The 21,391-nt window shown below is 40.9% G+C and overlaps 1 protein-coding gene and 1 long non-coding RNA gene across 3 annotated transcripts in view; one reads left to right on the top strand and one right to left on the bottom strand.

Moving 5' to 3' along the window:
- The window catches only part of LOC132687934 (uncharacterized), a 131,504-nt gene extending 111,930 nt beyond the window's left edge, over positions 1 to 19,574 (bottom strand). Inside the window, exon 1 of the long non-coding RNA XR_009614345.3 lies at positions 19,358 to 19,574. This is a non-coding gene — a long non-coding RNA (uncharacterized LOC132687934). The remainder of the gene's footprint in view (positions 1 to 19,357) is intronic.
- A 632-nt stretch (positions 19,575 to 20,206) lies between these two features.
- The window catches only part of MED13 (mediator complex subunit 13), a 108,765-nt gene continuing 107,580 nt past the window's right edge, over positions 20,207 to 21,391 (top strand). Inside the window, exon 1 of one of the 2 annotated variants that reach the window (XR_013552026.2) lies at positions 20,207 to 21,037. Coding sequence is in view for 1 of the 2 variants with exons in the window: in XM_078437376.2 (XP_078293502.2) it covers positions 20,972 to 21,037 (66 nt within the window). In the remaining variant the exon portion in view is untranslated. The remainder of the gene's footprint in view (positions 21,038 to 21,391) is intronic. The other variant, XM_078437376.2, reaches the window with a different exon arrangement.

Genomic DNA, 21,391 nt, shown 5'->3' with positions numbered 1-21,391 from the left:
CTTGGTGGAGGCGTAGGGGATGGCTGTGGTCTAAGGTAGGATTCTAGTATTCTTAAGCTTCTTGACCAAATATTATCTAATGGGACTCAAAACTAATCATAACCTTTAACATTATTAATCTTAGTAGTGTTTTGGTTATCTATTACTGCTTAATAAACCACTCTAAAATTTCATGGCTTAAAACGACATCTTTTGTTTTTGTTTTTTATTATTTATTTATTTATTTATTTAACATTTTTTTATTTTTGAGACAGAGAGAGACAGAGTATGAACGGAAGAGAGTCCGAGAGAGAGGGAGACACAGAATCTGAAACAGGCTCCAGGCTCTGAGCTGTCAGCACAGAGCCCGACGCGGGGCTCAAACTCACGGACAGCAAGATCATGACCTGAGCCGAAGTCGGACGCTTAACCGACTGAGCCACCCAGGCGCCCCTGTTTTTGTTTTTTAATTTCTCACGATTGTACAGGTTGACTGGTTGGTGCTCTGCTGGTCAGTTCTCCTGGTCTCCTTTGGGTCTCTCACATGGCTGCAGTCGGATGGCAGCTGACACTGGAAATCTCCAGGATGGCTTCACTTCTGTATCTGACACCTCATTGGGCATGTCTGGAAGGCCAGACTCAGTTGGGATGCTGGCAAGGAGAGACCTCTCTTTCCTACCATGTAGTCTCAGGGCTTTTCTCTCTCCATGTGAACTTACCAAATGGTGACTCAAGGCTCCTAAAAGCATAAAAGTGGAAGCTGCCCGACATTCTTAGGGCTTAGGCCTGGAACAGGCAGAATGTCACTTCTACCATATTCCATTCTTTTTTTTTTTAATTATTTTTTAAATGTTTATTTTTGAGAGAAGAAAGCATGTGCATATGCGCACACAGGGGAGGGAAGGGCAGAAACAGAGGGGGACAGAGGGTCTGAAGTGGGCTCTTTGCTGACAGCAGAGAGCCCAACTTGGGGCTCGAACTTACAAACTGTGAGATCATGACCTGAGCTGAAGTTGGACACTTAACTGGAGCCACCCAGGTACCCCTCTACTGTATTCTACTCTTAAAAACATAGACCGAGCCCTGAGAGAAGGGACTATATAAGAATGTAAATGCCAGGAGGTATGGTTGATTGAGGGCCACCAATGTAACTGACTTCCATAAGAAATATTAGATTTTATTTTCTGTCTTTAGATTTAATAGACATATACCAGGATTAACCTCTCTCTCTACCCAGGGTAAGTTTTTTCTTCGTATGATACAAATCTCCATTGAGTGTGTCTTGAGAACTTGGGGGTCTTAGTGTATAGGGCTAGTCATATACTCCAACATATCCAGTCACTATCTTTTGTATGTGGTTTTATTTACAATCATGCAGATAAAGCCTCTGCTGACCCACCTGTTCAAATTTGACCTCATAGGGTTATGTGGAGGATTAAATAAAATCATTTGTGTAAATTGCCTGGCAGTACATGTCAGTAAGTTCTCAATAATGGTAATTGTTATTATTTTATTACCAGGGTCCCTAAGGCATTGGGTTGGCCTTGGTAAAAATGTAATGAGATGACTTTGGGAAGTCACAGTTCCCGAGGGCACCTGAGTGATTAATACCCAAGAAAGTGGGTGAGATAATGGGACAGAACAGGTTATCTGCTGTCCACATGCAAGATGGAAAGAGAATCAACAAGTACAGTTGTAGGAAGTATCAGAAAAACAAAAACAACAAAAGGAAAAGATAGAAATAGTGTGAGGTCAGGAGAATAGGAAAAATAATTTAGAGATCTCAGAACAAAAGGAAGAATCATTTATTTCTTAGGCACAGGCCCCAACAGGCGATGAGGCAATCTAATACAGACATTACCTGGAGGCGGGAAATAAGACGAAGAGCCACCAGTTTCCAAGGAGCTTGCAAGGAAGACAGAGCCAGGCACCAACTAGACTGAGAGACAAGTAGAACCTACATGCCCTTTGGAGTAGCATCAGCTTTCCAATACAACTAATTGTGGATGAGCCAGACAGCAGAGGACAAAGGAGAACACCAGCTCTTGGAAAATAACAAATCAACTCTATCCAGAATGAAGAAACTGAGCCAATCAAAACAGCTTTGGTCTCAGGGCACCTGGGTGGCTCAGTTGGTTAAGCATCTGACTCTTGATTTCTACTCGGGTCATGACCTTATGGTCATGAGATAGAGCCCCGCCTTGACCTCTGTGCTGGGCACTGGACATGGAGCCTGCTTAAGATTCTCTGTCTCCTTCTCCCTCTGCCCCTCCCCTGTGTGTGCACATGTGCACTCTTTCTCTCTTTCAACAAACAACAACAACAGCAACAAACACACACACACACACACACATACACAAAACCCCAGCTTTGGTCTTATCATGATTACAGTGTTACCATTTAGTCAGCTTATAACTATCTATGAACTTCCTTTTCCCACATCTTACTCAAGTTTTCCCCTTGGTTCTCCTAGAAAAACTTGTAATAACCTGCATGAGAATAAAGGGATTAAATAAGATTTAAGTAAGATCATGGGGTTAAAAAGCATCTTGTAAACTCTTAAGTGCTCTACAAATGTGAAATGCTATTACTTTCAAGGGAAGCAGATTCAAGTATTACCGCTCAGAGAGAGAAGTGTTGGAGCCCCATGGCTGAGGCATGTAGTTCTAAAGCCAGTAAAAACCACAGAGATATTGGGATAGAGACCATTGCTAATTGTTGACCTTGTGAGCTCTCCTCCCTGGCTCTGATCCTCACCTCCGTCTCATCTCCCAGTGGCTCTGAGAGAGGTGTTTCGTACCATTCAATCTCAGCCAAGCTTGTAAGCTGAAGTTGCAAGAAAAAGGGCTAATGGATATTTAGCCATTGCATCAAACTAATAATCAAATATCTGGAGACAAGTAATACAGAAAGAACTGAGAGAAGCACAGATAATCATCTCTCTTTTCTAGCTTCATTTTTATCAAAGAAAGAATTTCTGAACAGAAGGGGAGGAAAATTTATGGGGAAATACTTTACTAGTAGTCTGAAAGGAGGGCAGTCATAAGAATAATTTCTTCAGTTAATTTTACTAGAAACACAGCAGGAGGGTCTGTAAGGGCTTTTGGTGCTAAATTAGTCTGAAGCTACAAAGCCATGGAAATGTACCAGAAAAGATGGTATAAGATTCAATATAATTTTCACTTTCTCTTTTATTCAGCAAGAATTTACTGAGTATTTATATCCATGATACTCTCTGCCTTCAAGGAATTTATATTCTGGAGGGTGAGACAGACAATAAAATAATAAATAAATAAAAACCAAATAAATAAAATTTCAGGTAATGAGAAATTCTATGAAGGAAATTAAATTGGGAAAGGGGATGGAGAAATATTGTGCACTCGCACTCACAGCATCTCTGTTCCCCCTGCACTTAGCTCAGTGAGTGTCTATAAATGCCTGATACATAAATGAATAAATAATGTGCCTTCCCAAGTTCAAGCCCTTACTACTCCATGCCTAGTTTATTGTTAATCATGCTTTAAAGGGTCGTTCTGCCTTCATTCTCTCATTTTCTGATATGATACATACCTGGTTTAAAATGCTACTTTTATCAGGTCACTTTTTTTTACTTCAAATCTTTCAGTGACTTCCTAATAATTAAAAAACATGTTAATGTTTATTCATTTTTGAGAGACAGAGACAGACAGAGCACGAGTGGGGGAGGAACAGAGAGAGGAGACAGAATCTGAAGCAGGCTCCAGGCTCTGAGCTGTCAGCACAGAGCCCGGTGCGGGGCTCGAATTCACTGACTAGGAGATCATGACCTGAGCTGAAGTCAGAGGCCCAACTGAGCCACCCAGGTGCCCCCTTTCAAGAAACTTTTTTAAGCAAAGTTTATTTTTTTAATTTTTAAAAAATGTTTATTAATTTACTTTTGAGAGAGAAAGTATGAGCAGGGGAGGGGCAAAGAGAGAGGGAGAGAGAGAATCCCAAGCAGGCTCCATGCTGACAGCACAGAACCCAACGTGGGGCTCAATCCCATGAACTGTGAGATCATGACTTCAACCGAAATCGAGAGTTGCGTGCTTAACCGACTCAGCCACCCAGGCACCCCTGCAAAGTTTAAAGAAAACATTATATTTGTCTGTCGCTGAATCTTATTTCCTGATTAATATTATGTCTGTCCTATGTCTTCCTAAAAATATGTGGTATCCTTTTAAAATTATTATTAACCTAAACAATTTTATGGGAAAGAAGGTAATAAACGATAAACTATGTCACTCCGAATCTGTGAACTCTGGAATCACTAAACTTTAGCACTGAGACTGGCCTTCCTTATAGACTGACTCTAGATTAAATTCTTCATTTCATGGATGAGGAAACTGAGAACAAGCAGATAAATTGCTTAGATATCAATATCCAGCCAAGTGTCACAACTAGAATACAGCTCTTCTGATTTCCACTGTCCTTTCCACTGTACTACAGTATATAGGCATATATTTTTACATAGTTTAACCAGAGTATATATGCTACTTTGTATCTCTTATTTTCTTTTTTTTATTACTCTATACACATTTCCATGTATGGACATGAATGAGGCTCTTGTCATTTTTGGTAGCTACATGGCATTCCATTATATCCATATAGGCTATGGTACTTTATGAATCATCACTGAGTTGCACAAAGGAAGAAAAGCCAATACTAATACTTTGTATTAACTTTTTAACAATAAAATAATATCTGCAGCTGCTTTGTAAATTATGTTTTAATAAAATCATATATTCTTAATCTCGTTTACTCATATTTTCTTTTTTTAAAAGTGGACATTTAAAAACATTTTGTGTGTTTTCTAAGAGCTATTCTTTTTTTAAAATTTTTTATATGTTTATTTATTTTTGAGAGAGAGAGAGAGAGAGCGTGAGCAGGGGAGGGGCAGAGAGAAGGAAACACAGAATCTGAAGCAGGCTTCAGGTTCTAAGCTGTCAGCACAGAGCTGATGCAGGGCTTGAACCCACAAATCATAAGTTATGACCTGAGCTGAAGTCAGAGGCTTAACTGACTGAGCCACCCAGGCACCCCTCTGTTATTCTTATTTCAGTTTTTAAAAGTATATAAAATGGTTAAGCTATAAATACATGCAAAGTATGAAATAGTTTTGCATCAAAATTGCCAAACCCATTTAGTACTGAATCAAAATATGTACATATTTAGATTCCTGATTATTCTTTGTAATTCATTTTTTTGGTTATGGCTGTTCTGCATTTGAATATATAAAAAGACTTCATAAAGTATTATTCTTCTCCCCTTTCCGTCTAGAAAATAGGGGAAAGAGTCTTACAAAGGTGATTACCTCCAAAGTTTATTGACTACTTCCCAAAATATCTTAAGATTTATAACATTTACTTTCCAAAGACCAATTCTGGGAAAATTAAGCCCAGGTTTATAATCTGATAATCATTTTGTGGTGTTGCAGTGTCTTATTTTTCTTGAGGGTCATCATTGTGAGAAAAAGTATTTTTAAAAATGTCTACTTCATTGAATTACATATTGAATGGACTGCTTTGCATCCAGAGAAAACTTAAAAGTAAGGAGCAACACGACCATAAGTTAAGCTTTTTAATCATTGTTATTTTTGAAGTGCCTTCAACATTTTAAAATCACTAATCACAATATGTCTTTTGAGGCAAGGGAAACAAGAGCAAAAATGAACTAGTGGGACCTCATCAAAATAAAAAGCTTCTGCACAGTGAAGGAAACAATCAACAAAACTAAAAGGCAACTTAAAGAATGGGAGAAGATATTTGCAAGTGACATACAATAAAGGGCTAGTATTCAAAATACATACAGAACTTATAAAACCTAACACCCCCAAAAAACAAATGATCTAATTAAAAATGGGCAGAAGACATGAACAGACATTTCTCCAAAGAAAGACAGATGGCCTGGGAATGCAAGCTGGTGCAGCCAGTCAGGAAAACGGTATGGAGGTTCCTCAAAAAACTAAAAATAGAACTACCCTATGAGCCAGCAATTGCACTACTAGGCATTTATCCAAGGGATACAGGTATGCTGTTTCAAAGGGACACATGCACCCCCATGTTTACAGCAGCACTATCAACAATAGCCAAAGTATGGAAAGAGCCCAAATGTCCATCGATGGATGAATGGATAAAGAAAATGTGGTATATGTATACAATGGAGTATTACTCGGCAATCACAAAGAATGAAATCTTGCCATTTGCAACTACGTGGATGGAATTGGAAGGTATTATGCTAAGTGAAATTAGTCAGAGAAAGACAAAAATCATATGACTTCACTCATATGAGGACTTTAAGAGACAAAACAGATGAACATAAGGGAAGGGAAACAAAAATAATATAAAAACAGGAAGGGGGACAAAACAGAAGAGACTCATAAGTATGGAGAACAAACTGAGGGTTACGGGAAGGGTTGTGGGAGGGGGTATGGGCTAAATGGGTAAGGGGCACTAAGGAATCTACTCCTGAAATCATTGTTGCACTATATGCTAACTAATTTGGATGTAAATTTTTAAAAATAAAAAATAAAAAAACAATAGAAAAAAAAGAAAAAGACAGATGGCCAACAGACACAAGAAAAGATGCTCACCATCAATTATCATCAAGGAAATGAAAATCAAAACTACAATGAGGTATCACCTCACACCTGTCAGAATGGCTAAAATAAAAAACACAAGAAACAACAAGTGTTGGCAAGGATCTGGAGAAAAAGGAACCCTCATGCATCGTTAGGTGGGAATGAAAACTGGTACAGCCACTGTGGAAAACAGTATGGAGATTCCTCAAATAGTTAAAAATAGAACTACCTTATGATCCAGCAATGGCATTGCTGGCTATTTACCCAAAGAACACAAGAACACTAATTCAAAGAGATACATGTACCCCTATGTTTATAGTAGCATTATTTACAGTGGCCAAGATATAGACACAGCCAAGTGTCCATCAATTGATGAATGGATAAAAAATATGTGAAATGTGTATATATATTTTATTCAACCATAAAAAAAAGAATGAAATCTTGCCATTTGCAACAAAATGGATATAGCTAGAGAATATAATGCTAAGTGAAATAAGTCAGAGAAAGAAAATACCATGTGATTTCACTCATATGTGGAATTTAAGAAATAAAACAAACAGGGGCACCTGGGTGGCTCAGTTGGTTAAATGTCAGACTTCATGGTCTTGCAGCTGGTGAGTTAGAGCCCCGTGTCAGGCTCTGTGCTGCCAGCTCAGAGCCTGGAACTTGCTTCAGATTCTGTGTCTCCCTCTCTCTCTCTGCTCCTCCCCCATTCTCTCTCTCCCAAAAATAAATAAACATTTAAAAATTTAAAAAAAGGGAACAAAACAAACAAGCAAAGGGAAAAAATAACAGAGAGACAAATCAAGACACAGACTCTTAATTACAGAGAATATACTGATGGTTACCAGAGGAGAGAGGGTGAGAGGGTGGGTTAAATCGGTGATGGGGATTAAGAAGTGCACTTATGGGGGCGCCTGGGTGGCTCAGTCGGTTACGTGGCCGACTTCAGCTCAGGTCATGATCTCACGGTCCGTGAGTTCGAGCCCCGCGTCGGGCTCTGTGCTGACAGCTCAGAACCTGAGCCCGTTTCAGATTCTGTGTCTCCCTCTCTCTCTGACCCTCCCCTGCTCATGCTCTGTCTCTGTCTCAAAAATAAATAAACATTAAAAAAAAAAAAAAAGAAGTGCACTTATGATGAGCACCAGGTGATGTGTGGAAGTGTTGAATCAGTATATTGTACACCTGAAACTAATATAACACTGTGTTAACGACCTAGAATTAAAACAAAGACTTAAAAAATATCCCTAATCAGAGGTGCTTGGGCGGCTCAGTCAGTTAAGTGCCTGACTCTTGGTTTTGGCTCAGGGCATGATCTTACAGTTTGTGAGTTCGAGCCCCACATTGGGCTTGCTGCTGTCAGCACAGAGGCAGAGCCAGCTTCAAATCCCCCATCTCCCTCTACCTCTGCCCCTCCCCGCCCCAAATAAATAAACTAAAAAAAAAAAAAAAGAATTAAAATAATCACTAATCACAGATGCCATGTAGTGTTAAGAGAAGACCTGAAGACTGAAAGGTGAACTTCTTTCTTTGCTTGCCCAAACTGTTAATAGTAGCTATCATTCATTGAACCCTCACTCTAACAGGCATTTTGCTAAGTACTATATTATATCATCTAATCCTCAATTTGGTTATTATCCCCATTTTACAGAGTAGTAAATGGAGATTTGGAGAAGTTTGGTAACTTGCCCAAGGTCACACAGCTAGCAAAGATACAAGGTTTTAATTCCAAAGTTTATACTTTTCATATACCATACTGTCTCTATTTGGCAAATCATTGAGGGAGAGGGCAATAGTTCATCTTTGGAACAGTCTCATAGAGAAGACCTATCTAAAGGTCAAGGTCGTACCTGTAAGAAGAAGGTAAGTCTTCTTATTAATTGAAATGTAACATTTCTTCTGGTCATATACTTTCAGTAACTTATCTCTCCCACATTAAAAGATACAGATTGTGAATGAATACAGTTTGGGCTTTTTAAAGGAAAAAAGTTACTGATTATTTATATGATTTTCATGTTTTAAAAAAAAGAGGTCTTCTAAAATCAAGCATGTCAGATATTGTATATACCTGCTTCCCCTCTCCCCAAAGAGATGAATTTGTTTATGGTGAGCAGAGGAATAAAATAACTGGTGTCATAAACTACTTTTCTTCATCAATGATGAATTTTCAGCCTTTGGATAAATCTTTGTTCTTGAGAGATTCCTGACTTGCTTAGCTTTTGCAATAGGAAATCCCATACATAGCTTTGAAAACAGAAATCCAGAAGACTGGCTGAGCTTGCACTGAAATTCTTTAAAATTTGACCTGATAATATGATATTTTCAGTATGCTAGGCATAATTTGGCTATCCAAATTGTATCTATTTCGAAAGAGTTTTGTTGAGGGAAAGACTGTTAACAGAGGAATCTAGAAATGCAGAACATATGCTATGGTAGCCAGCTTCCAAGATAACCTAGACTGATGCTCCTATCTTGGTGTTCCCCTCCTACATTCAATCAGGGATGATTTGTGTAACAAATAGATTACTATAGAAGTGACAGTGTAGGCCTTCTGAAACTAGACATTAAAGACATTGTAATTTTTGCCTTGGCCTCTTAAATCCCTTGCTCTGGGGGGAAGTCAGCCACCATGAATTCAAGGACCCCCTGAAAATTTACCTCTGTGAAGAGAAACTGAGGCCTCCTGCTGGTAGCCAGCACTAACTTGCCATTCATGTGAATGAGCCACCATGGAAGCACATCTAGTAGCCTAAGTCAGGCCTTTAGATGACTGCAATCACAACCACCATCTGACTTAACCTCATGGGAATCTCTAAGCTAGAACCAAACAGCCACAGACTATGAAAGATAATAATGTTAATAATGTTAAGATAATAATAATGTTTGGGGATAATTTGTTTTGCAGAAATAGGTAAGTCATGTACACATTACAATTTAAATACTGCTTTTCCTAAAAGATGTCTATTCTCTTCCTAGTTACTAGCTCATTATTTCCCTGAGATATACTTCCATCTTCTTTTCTCATCACTAATTCTTTTCAAAAGAATTTCTCTATCTTTTAATGTCTCTGACAAAGCTGTTTTTTAGAGGAGTATGTTGCAGCATTTTCTTTTCTTCTGAGGGTTTCTCCATTTTTTTTTTTTTTTCAAATTCATCTACTATATTGAAAACATAAGCCAAACAAGATGAGATACCTAAAGTTTGGGCCAAGTTTCTTCAACCCTTTTAAACCAAAGATAAAGGCAGTAGAAAGAAAAACATTTAAACTGCAATTCTCTTGGGGTCCCTGGGTGGCTCAGTCGGTTAAGCGTCCAACTTCGGCTCAGGTCATGATCTCACGGTTCGTGAGTTCAAGCCCCGTGTTGGGCTCTGTGCTGACAGCTCAGAGCCTGGAACCTGTTTCAGGTTCTGTGTGTGTGTGTGTCTCTCTCTCTGACCCTCCCCCGTTCATGCTCTGTCTCTCTCTGTCTCAAAAATAAAAATAAACATTAAAAAAAAATTTAAACTACAATTCTCTTTTCACCATTTCACTAACCATACTAGGTAATTCTGCATATAAAAAAATAAAGGGCATTGCTATGATTAAACAGTTTAGCTCAACAATTCTAACTTTTTACCCAACAGGAGGCAACCTTCAGTGACTCTTCAATGCCTATAGGATCAAGTTTAAACACCTCACCCTCAGTGATTAAGCCTAAACCCTTTTCTCACCTTGTTTTCTACTGCTTTCCTTTACAAAGCTTATTGTTTCAGTTAAATTGATCTATGATGTTTCTAAATCATGGCTCTTGCATCCTAGCTATAAGGTGCATGTAAAAACAAAACAAAACAAAAACAAAACAAAGGTAGGATCTGTGATGAAAAGAATTTGGGAAATGTTGTGTGTTGTAGATTCCTCGGGGAGATTGACAGTGTATTTAACATATTAAAAGCTCTGAAAAGTCCCACAGTAAAGAAATTTGTTCCCTCAAACAAAACTTTGTTCAGCTCAACAGAACCTCATTGACTAACATATGAATCAAGATCCAGAACAGAAAACAGCACCTATGCCAGGGAATTCAATCCAGGGAATCTAATGTGAGGAACTAGTTTTAAAATTTTTAGAGAAATTCTAAGGGTAATAGTGGGACAACCCACAGATGGGCAATATGAGGGAGATGCTACCCCTTGGATTCTAGAGACTAAGGGAGAAGGTAATGTTGCCCAGATGTGTGGTAATACATTTTTTGGCAGATTCTCCAGCCCCAGTTAAGCCTTGAGATAACTGCAGCTCTAGCAAACATCTTGACTGACTGCATCCTCTTGAGAAACCCTGAGCTCCTAGCCCTGAGATCTAGCTAAGCCAGGTCCTGGACTCCTGATCCTCAAAAACTGTGTGAGATAATAAATATTTGCTGTTTTCAACTGCTAAGCTTCAGAATAATATGTTACATAGAAATATATAACTATGTACTTATTGCTACCTGGAAGTGGGATTCTGCTGTAACAAAATCCTAAAATGCAGAAGTAACTTTGGAACTGGGCAGCGGACTTTGGAGATGGGGTTAGTGAAAGTCTAAAGTACTTGAAGAAACTGTTAATAGAGGTATCATATCATATGTTTGATATGCTGCAAGTGAAGGTTTGCAAGAAAATGAGGTTCTGTTATTGGATACGAGAGGAAAGGGGACGTTATTACAAAGGAGCATAAAGTTCAGCAACACCATTGCCTGCCATACAGTAACTGAAAGGTAGAAAACGTGTCTAATGAACTGGGTGATCTAGCAAAACAGATTTTCAAGCAAATCTTTCTTCTATAGTAACATGTGAGAGAAGAGAGGTAAAATAAAGAACTGTTAAACAAAAAGGAGACAGAATTTGCCGTTTTTGAAAATCCTCAGCTTCTCTGAATGGTAAACAAAGCTAAAATTAAGATGCAGCTTCTGAGCAATTATGAGATCCAGGGCACTGTCAGTAAAACACAGCCCAAAGATAAAGCCAGTGGTGTGACTGTAAAATCTTTTGTCAAAGAAAGTCTCAGAAAGATTTAAGGCACGTGTCAGAGTACTATTCTGTCAGACAAAAGTTCCTCTAAGGAGATTAAAAGTGTGTCTCACACAGACTCTCAATAAAATGATAAAGCATCTAGGAAGCTTAAGGTCATTATCCCTCAGCCATGTCATCAGAAAGGTATTTGTAGGTGTAGCTTTTGTCTAATGGAGTGGACTCCAATAAGATTCACAGAAAACTCATACAAATTTTAAAGGAAGTGTGTATGCAGAAACATTGCCATCTTGGACCAAAAATTATCAATATAATACAAAATTTTAAAAGGCCTTTACACTCTCAAAAGTCCTACTCGCAAGAAGTAGGCTGAGAAAACTCCTCAGCTGTAAACATGGGCTATCTTTCATGAAAAAGGGAGGATGACTTTGAAGTCAGAACCAAGACCCCAGAACATGAAGCTCAGAGCCAGGGAGAATTATTCCCAGACATTGAGACTTAATTAAGGAACTTTCAACATTTGCTCAGCTGGGTTTAGGAATTACAATGGACCAGTGACTTCTCTGTGCCTGCCATTCTCCCCCTTTTTGAGCAGGAATATCCATAGCAGTTACCCTCTTATGCCCGTGTCACCATTGTATGTTGGATGAATGGAGGGCTGATAAGTTGTTGCTTTAGCTCTATGGAGGGGAGAGGGACTATACTCAAGGAGCTATACTTAAGGAAGCCTCAACTGTGTTGGGACTTGATTTAGACGATGACACGTTGACTTCAAGCTGATGCCGTAAGAGACTTTTGGTGACTTTGGGGAGAAAGTAAGTGTATTTCATATTTGAGAGGGACGTTAATCATCAGGGACCAGAGGATGGACCAGCCTTCAAGATAGCCCTCAATTATCCTTGCCTCTTGGTATTAGCACCCGTGTGTGCCTTTCCCGCACTGATCACAGTTAGTCTGTGTTACCAACAGCATGTGGCAGAAGTGGTGGTGGTATGTTACTTCTGAGTTAGGTTATTAAAAAGACTGCATTTCTATTCTGGTATCTCTAGCTCTTGGATAACTTCCTATTGGAAACACAAGCTGCCATGTTGTATACAGTTCTGAGGAGGCCACCTGGCAGAATACTGAAACCTCTGGCCAATGTCCAGCTAGGAGCTGTGTCCTGCCAACAACCATGTGAGTGAACTTGGAAGTGAACTCTTCAGTCCTACTCTGGAGACTGAAGACTCTCTGGAGTCTACTCTGGAGTCCTACTCTGGAGTCCTACTCTGGAGTCCTACTCTGGAGAGTTATCTTGAGATAACTGTAGCCCCAGCCAACATCTTGACTGCAACCTCATGAGAGACCTTGAGCCAGAATCACCTGGTTAAGTCACTCTCAGATTACTAAACCTCAGGAATTGTGTGAGATAATAAAATATTTGCTGTTTTAAGCTGTGAAGTTTCAAGGTAATTCAATATGCATCAGTAGATGGCCCAAGAGCCAAGACTACCCAGTAGAAGCTGGGTCCACTGAGAGAGAGGAGCTGTCCATTTGCAGTTGGAGTCCCAAAGAAGATGCAGCCAGTACTGGAGACACTGCCTGAAGCACAGGGAGAAGGAAAGACCTAGCCTCTCCATGGCCCCTCATCTGCTGCCCTTGCTTTCATTGGCCAAACCAACCCACAAGGAAACTGATAAGAGAGCCTGAGAAATGTCAGTTGTAAGGAGCAACTTCTTAAAATGCAAAATATGGCAGAGGGAGAGAAGGAAATCAATTTGAGAATAGGCAAGTTCCCAGCACAACCAAGAACCTTCTGTCATGGAATTTCCAATGTTCTTCAGAACCTTGTTTTCAAAGTCCAGCTTGGGAAACAGTAGCCTAAATTGCTCTTCCGAAATCTCTGCAAATCCAAATCTTATACATAAATTATTGTCCGCTTTAAATGCAAAGTTTCGCTCCTTTAACCTTTTGTTCCTCATTACTTGAGGATAGCCCCATCTACTTTCAATTTTATAATATTTGATCTACACCCATTTTAGTCATTTTTATACACAACTTACTTTTATTTAATGTTATCTTATTGTCTGAGAATTAAGAGCTTCTTCAGAGTCAAATCTATTTCTGATGTACTATTGCATATTGCCCCATCGTTATAGCACCTAGCACAGAACCTTGCTTATTGTAAATATCAATAGATATTAATTGAATGAATGAGTGAATGAATGAATGTCAAAGCTAGTGGTAGAAATGCTATGAAACTATTACCTTCATCTATGTTACTATTAAATCCCTTACATATATGCAAGTTCTACACGGTAGAATAATCCTAGAATAATCTTCCCATTTTATCACCTCATTACATCTTCTGAATTCTTTTGAACCTTTCCTTGAGGGAAGAGAACATAAAATCCCAAACTGCGTTGTATCTGGGTAGGAATTATCCTGTGAGACCAAAGTTCTGTGTGGAACTTTTTTTTTTTTTTAATTTTTTTTCAACGTTTTTTATTTATTTTTGGGACAGAGAGAGACAGAGCATGAACGGGGGAGGGGCAGAGAGAGAGGGAGACACAGAATCGGAAACAGGCTCCAGGCTCCGAGCCATAAGCCCAGAGCCTGACGCGGGGATCGAACTCACAGACCGCGAGATCGTGACCTGGCTGAAGTCGGATGCTTAACCGACTGCGCCACCCAGGCGCCCCTTTGTGGAACTTTTTAGTAGGAGGAGTAGGTTCAGAGAATGGCACTTGTCTCCTCTGTTAACTTTGGCTACTCTGAGAAAAATCATCTGCTCAGTAAGAAAGGAATGCTCAGCATTTTGCAAAAGTGATTTCCTCTAGCTCCCTGTCTTCCTTGCTGATGCCTTAATAGAGGGAATAATTGTGAAGCAAAAAGGATGTTTTTAGATAAGCTCCTCTTAATTAGTTCAGGCGTCTTCACTTCCTGACTGGATTTCCATAATGCCCAGAACAAGTCTCCTGGCATCTTGCTTCTAAAAACAAATCTTAGTTCGGTACTCTCATGTTTAAAGTTTTTCAGTGGTTACTCATTCTCTTCTGGAAGAAATCCACACTCTTCATAATTTGGCCGTAAGGTTACTTCTTCAGCCTAATCTTTTCTTACCAACACTAAGCTTTCCGTTCAGCCCCCACCCATCTCCACCCCATCCCTTCCTTCTGTCCCTCTCCTTCCCCTTTCACCTGAATCTTTCCTAGCTCAACCTAACTCATCCTTCAAGATTTAGTTTAACTATCCCTCCAGGAAGTTTCTCTTGAGCCCGTCACTATGGATTAGGCTCCCTTAGCACACTTTTAGAGACCTTGAGCAAGTTGTTCTCTAAACCTCAGTATTCCAATCTAAAAAAGTGGGATAATATAGCACTTACCTCAGAAGCTTGTGGAAAGGATAGTAGATAATTAATGCAAAATACTTAGCACAGTGCCTGACATATATTAAGTGTTACATTTGAGGTGTTAAATCATAGCAATTATTTAATTCAGTCTTTCATAATTGAGAAAACTGAGATCCAGAGCAATCAAATGACCAGCTCAGATAAAATAAAGAAAGGGGGAAGGAGATATTTGATTTGCTTATGAAGGATTACAAACGAAATTTCAAAGTGAGGAAATTAGGGGGAATTGACTTCAAATTTAATATTAAAATAAAACATGTATTGAGAAACTTGTGTTTGAGAGTAGATGCTACACTACTAAGAAAAATGGCAAGTCAGTCCAACCTTGAAGACAGTTTAGGATATTTAGCACTTAGAACTGAAATGTTTTAATTGGCTCAACTTACTAATTTACATTGTTTATTTCTATATTCAACGAAGCAGTGTCTGTGCATTCACTCAGCCTTTTTTTTTATACATTGAATTAAATACAACATTAAAACATTAACATGACCTTATGAAAATCAATATTGTCCCCAGGCTCAAGACCACTCACTCTACAGCTTAATTGGTCCTTAGTTTATAGCTTTTGACTGTATAGACATGTATTACTTAACATAGTAGCCACTAACCACGTGTGGCTATTGGGCATTTGATATGTGGCTAGTGTGAAATGAAATGTGCTGTAAGTGAAAATACATGTGTATTTTGATTCTGTGTAGATTTTGAAAGATTGGGTTTTAAAAAAAAGGCAAACTATCTCAATAATTTTTACATTGATTACATATGAAATTGTAATATTTCTGTTATGTTGGGATAAATATATAATTAAAATTAATTTCACCTATTTATTTTTTTTATTTTTTTTAATGTGGCTACTGAAAAAGTTTTAATTACTTCTTTAGCTAACGTTACACTTCCATTGGATAGCTCTGCTCTAGACCCTGGGATTTTTCAGAACAGGTGGGGAACATTAGTCCTAAAGTCCGACATTGCCCTTTCCTAGACTTTCTCTGTCTTAGATGATGTATCTGTCCCCTGTCCTGGAGGCCAGGTACATCCACTGTCCTTTTCAGAATGGAGTCCCTAAAAGGGTGAAGGAGTTAGAGAACAATTTTAAATGTAGATCATTAAGCAAATTCACATTTCAAAGGGTCAAAGACAATAGGTGATTAGCACCCCAACGCAACTGTCTACCATTCACCTTAGCATTTCTGCTTGGCTCTCCTATTTTACTTAGATTATCTCCTTTGTCACAACAACTCTAACATTTGGGTGCTATTGTTGCATACGCGTTTTACTAATGAGTAAATGGAAGTTAGGGAGCTAGCAGGCAGTGTGGAGTTTTGATCCTAGTTGGTCTAACTATCCAATTGCCATATCTAGCAAGATTATGAACTCCTTGTATATCTGATGCCTTGTTCATACATGACCTGACACATTAACTAGATAGTAAATATGTATAGTAAAATGTATATGTAGTATGACTACAACCATGTCGGAGATATATATGTATATAAGGAAAAGTCTGTAAGGAAAAACGTCAAAATGTTAAAAGATGGTTGATTATGAATGGTGATGTAATGGGCATTTAAAAAATTTTTTTTAAATGTTTATTTATTTTTGAGAGAGAGAGAGAGGAAGAGTGTGAGCAGGAGAGGGGCAGAGAGAGAGGGAGACACAGAATCTGAACTAGGCCCCAGGCTCTGAGCTATCAGCACAGAGCCCGACGTAGGGCTCGAACCCACGAACCACGAGATCATGACCTGAGCTGAAGTCAGATGCTCAACTGACTGAGCCACCCAGGCGCCCCTTGGGCATTAAAAAAAAAAAAAAAAAAAAAAAAAGTGTACACTTAAAACGTTTCATCTTTACACTTTTCTGTATCTTCCAAACTTTTGACAATGTGCATATACTGTTTTATTTCCGTTACTTTAAAACTTACACAAAATAGCATTTTAAGAGAAGGTAGGTGGTTACTGACATGTTCTCTGTGTGCTGATATTGATCTTTTCTCTTCTCTCCATGATGTTTCCATTCCTCTCACATTTGGTGTCCCTTTCCTCCACCTTGTTTCTCCATTTTCTCTCAGTTTTTCTCTTTTGCTTTTTCACCCTTCTTTCTCTGTCTTGCTCCTTTCATGATCCTTTCTGGGACATTTTCTCCTGGGTCTTCTATCTCCTCTCTCTTCTTTTTGACAAGAATGATATTCAAATGAAAGGTCAAACAAATGTTATTTTGCAAATGTTTCAGGGAGATTCTACCTGCCTCTGGAGTCCTGAGGAAGGTGCTTGAGTTGAGGCCTGAGCAATGGAGGGTGAGACTTCCAAAGAGGATGGCTATGTTTTGGATAAAATAAAAGGTGGGGAAGGACATTTCAGAGTGCCAAAAGCAGTGGGAACAAAGATCTGAGGATTCTATCAGGGAAAAAGAGATGTGGAGAGGCACTCTTACCTTATGGGGTCTGGGAATTGTTGTCTCCCTGGTGCTGGCACTCAGAAAGGATGTGGACTTCAGCTAATTTGAGCTCCTGGATTAAATTAGTCTTGGTTGTATAATTGACTTTGATATGTGGCCTTTGGATCTGAATTGGGCTTAATAAGATTTAACTGCTTCAAAGGGCTTTATAAGAATTCATTTTATCCTTTAAATCTGATTTCAAATGCTACCTACTTTAAGATGCCTTCTCTGACTTTGGTGCTCCTCCTCCTATTGTGCCATAGTTGATACATGCCTTATTCAAGCAATCACCTTCATTGTATTTTATCTGATTCTGTGAGAAATGTTTCCTTTATTGCCTCTTTTCAGGAATCTTGAGAGACAGGCAGGTATCTTATTCATATTTGTATCCCAGGCCTAGCAAAGACCAGGAACACACTCAGTTAAGCACGCAGATGCTCAATGTTTTTTTTTTTTTTTTTTTAATTCTTTTAATGTTTACTTATTTGAGAGGGAGAGTGCGAGCGCGCATGTGCATAAGCGGGGGAGGGGCAGAGAGAGAGAGAGGGAGACACTGAATCCAAAGCAGGCTCCAGGCTCCGAGCTGTCAGCACGGAGCCGGACGCAGAGCTCGAACCCAGGCGCCTTGAGATCATGTCCTGAGCCGAAGTCAATCACTCAACCAACTGAGCCACCCAGGCGCCCCTCAATAATGATTTTTAAAAGTATTTTAATAGCTAACATTTAGTAAGCACTGCGGCAAGCCCTATACCTACAATGTGTCATTCACCAGACACTTTAGGAGAAAAGTACTTTTTTTTAAAAGTTTATTTATTTATTCATTTTGGCGGGGGGGGGGGCTGGGAGGGGCAGAGAGAAAGGGAGAGAGAATCCCAAGTAGCCTCCATACTGTCAGAGCAGAGCCTGTATGGGGCTCGATCCCACGAGACATGAAATTATGACCTAAGCCGAAATCAAGAATGATGCTTAACCAACTCAGCCAGCCACATGCCCCCCCAAAACACTTATTATCTTCATTTTACAATACAAAAGCAGAGAGTAGTAGAAATTTATTTCATCTGAAGTAAAATTTAATCCAAGATCAACTAGTGAGAGGTAGAACTTTTTCTACAGGCTTTGGGCTTTAAGATTTGGGCTCTTAATCATCATAGATGAACGAATGGTTGACTAAAGAATGCTTTCCATTCCATGGCTGTAGAAGTGACATGGAAGAGCCCATCATTTATATTACAAAGGCAATTATGATGTAAAATTATGGTAAATCCTAACTCAAGAAAGAATGTTTCTTTTTTTTTTTTTCCTTTTTTTGAGAGTGTGCACACACACATGTGTGAATGGGGGAGGGGGGAGGGAAAGGGAGAGAATCTTTAAAAAAAATTTTTTTTAATATTTATTTTTGAGAGCAAGAGCGACAGAGCATGAGTGGGGGAGGGGCAGAGAAAGAGGGAGACACAGAATCTGAAGCAGGCTCCAGGCTCTGAGCTGTCAGTACAGCCCGATGCGGGGCTCGGACCCATGAACCCCAGATCATGACCTGAGTCCAAGTCGGATGCTCAACTGACTCAGCCACCCAGGTGCCCCAAGAAATAAAAATTTTAAAGACAACAAATACATGAAAGAAAGTTCAACTTTCATCATCAAGATGAGAGAGAGAATCTTAAGCAGCCTCCACTCCCAGCACAGAGCGAGCCATGCGAGGCTGGATCTTTTGACCATGAAATTGTAACCTGAGTCCAAATCAAGAGTCGGAAGCTCAACTAACTGAGTACCCAGGCATCCCCTAACTTTTGATTCACCTTTACCTCTCCTTGCCTTCTTCCATTCTCTCTCTTACTTCCTTTCTCTCTCCCCACTGTTAGGGGAGAGAGAAAACCTCAGGGAAAATGTTTGAATTCTTATACTTAAGTGTAATCTAGGAAAGAATTGAATGTTTTATAGGGAAGGGAACTAATATCTTACTTACTTACCACTTCTTACTATTCATCGATTTGCAGATTTACAAATATCAAGCACCTACTGTGTTCTAGGAACCTTGTTTTATGCCCTAGTGATACAGCGGTAAGCAAAACAAAGTTCTAGTTCTCACAGAGATTATACTGGTGGGCACTTCACTTAAACTGACTGGTTCACCAACTCCTCACAATAATCTTATGAGGTAATGATGACAACAATAATAGATAACTCTTAGCAATGCAGATCTATCCCAGGTACTGGGATACCTGCTTTATATGTATTAATTATCACAACAATCCTGTGAGATAGGGGGTATCTCTTCCCCACTTCACAAATGAGGAAACTGAGACACAAAGAGGTGACTAGCTCAAGGTTTGAACCCCAACAGTGTGGCTCTAACTCTCAGGCTATTAACAACGAGGCTATATTGTTTCTTATACATTTCTTTCTTAGTATCACAACTTTTAAGGGTCCAAGTTCTATCTCAGGTCGTCTGACTCCCAAGCTCGGAGGTTTGCAAAACACCTCAGTGGTCCCCTGGAAAAAATGAGGATTGAGGATGCCTGAGAATTTTTACAACACTTTCTCTTACGACGAAATCAAACTGATTTCCACGTAATTATCAGATTTGTGATACAACCCTCTTGCACTGCAAAATTCCCAGCAAGGAACAAGGTAGGGCCTGGGGCCCGGGGTCATCTTACACTAGCTGGGGCACCCAGCAGATGGCGCTATCTTAGTAGCCGCCAGCTGGTTGTCCGGTCCCCAGGGCTCACCGCCTCCGCCGAAAGCTTCCCGGCCCTCTCTCACTCCCTTCTCTCTCCTCCTCCCCACGGAGCCCGAGCCCACGTGACCTCAAGGCGGCCAATGGGCGAGCAGAGAGGGCGAGCTGGTCCCTGTGGCCGCCATTAAAGCGAAGGGAAAACCCGTGAATTCGGATTAAAGGGGGAAAAACACCGCCCGCTGGGCCCACAAAATGGGGGAGACTACGGCGTCCGGGCGGTGAGGCCGCAGTAGAGCAGACGTTAGGCCGGCTTGGCCCAGGGACGACACGAAGACACAGCCAGAGAATGGTCTCAGCCCGCAGACGCCGCCACCACCTCCGCCGCTGAAGAGATTCTGGGCTTAAGGACATCGCCGCTGCCGGGCCGGGGGCCTGAGCTTCTCTCCCGGTTCTTGCCCTTCCTGCCCCTCTACGGGCGCCTCCCCGCCCGGGAGAAGTCTCCAGGGCTTGTGCTCTGCCCTCTCGGACTCGATTTTAATTATTTATTGTGTAATTTATTATTTTTCCTTGTGGAAGGGGCCCATATCTCCTCTGTCCCCCAGAGAGGAACGAGCGTCCGCGGGCTCCGCGGCGGCTGCAGTCCGGCCCGCGGGGCGAGCGCGGCGCGGCCCTCCCGCCGGCCCTGGGCCCCGGGCGGCTAGGTGCCGGCCGGGCGGCGGGGGCTGCTCGCGGCGGCGGGGGGGGTGGGTGGGGAGGGCGGGCGGCCCGGCGGCCTCCTCTTCCACCGCTCCCCCAACCACCACCCCCCCGCCCTCCCCGGTGTCTGTGTTTCTCTCTCTGGTCGGAGGCGGCGGTAATGGCGGATGGTGGGTTGTGGCGCCGGCGGCGGCTGCTGTGAGGGACGATGAGTTCCTCCTTCGTGCCGAACGGGGCCAGCCTGGAAGATTGTCACTGTAACCTCTTCTGCCTGGTAAGTGCCCGGGCCGCGGGCAGAGGCCCCGGCGAACGGGGCGGTGGGGGAGGGGGCGGCGAGGTGCGCCCTTGGGCCGTGGGGGAGGGGGTCCGGGTCTGATCCAGATGCCCGAGTCCCTAGGCTAGGCCCAGCCAGAGCCGGCGTGGCGGCCCAGCTCCGCACCAACCCCGGGAAACGCGTTCGCTCACCCACCATCCTGGGCTCTGGTGTAGGAGTGCTGGCTTTTTTTTTTTTTTTTTTTCCTTCCTTGTTTCTGACTCTTTCTCACCGTAGTCCTGCCTTCAACTTGTGCTCCTTATCTGGCTGGACACTCACATTTCCCTCTGTGTTTCTTAACTATTGCTTTTCACC

The sequence above is a fragment of the Panthera onca genome, chromosome E1 (genome assembly GCF_046562875.1).
Source record: "Panthera onca isolate mPanOnc1 chromosome E1, mPanOnc1 haplotype 2, whole genome shotgun sequence".
Taxonomy (NCBI): domain Eukaryota; kingdom Metazoa; phylum Chordata; class Mammalia; order Carnivora; family Felidae; genus Panthera; species Panthera onca.
Note: the sequence above shows the minus strand (reverse complement) of the source record. Positions and strands in the feature narration are given on the sequence as shown.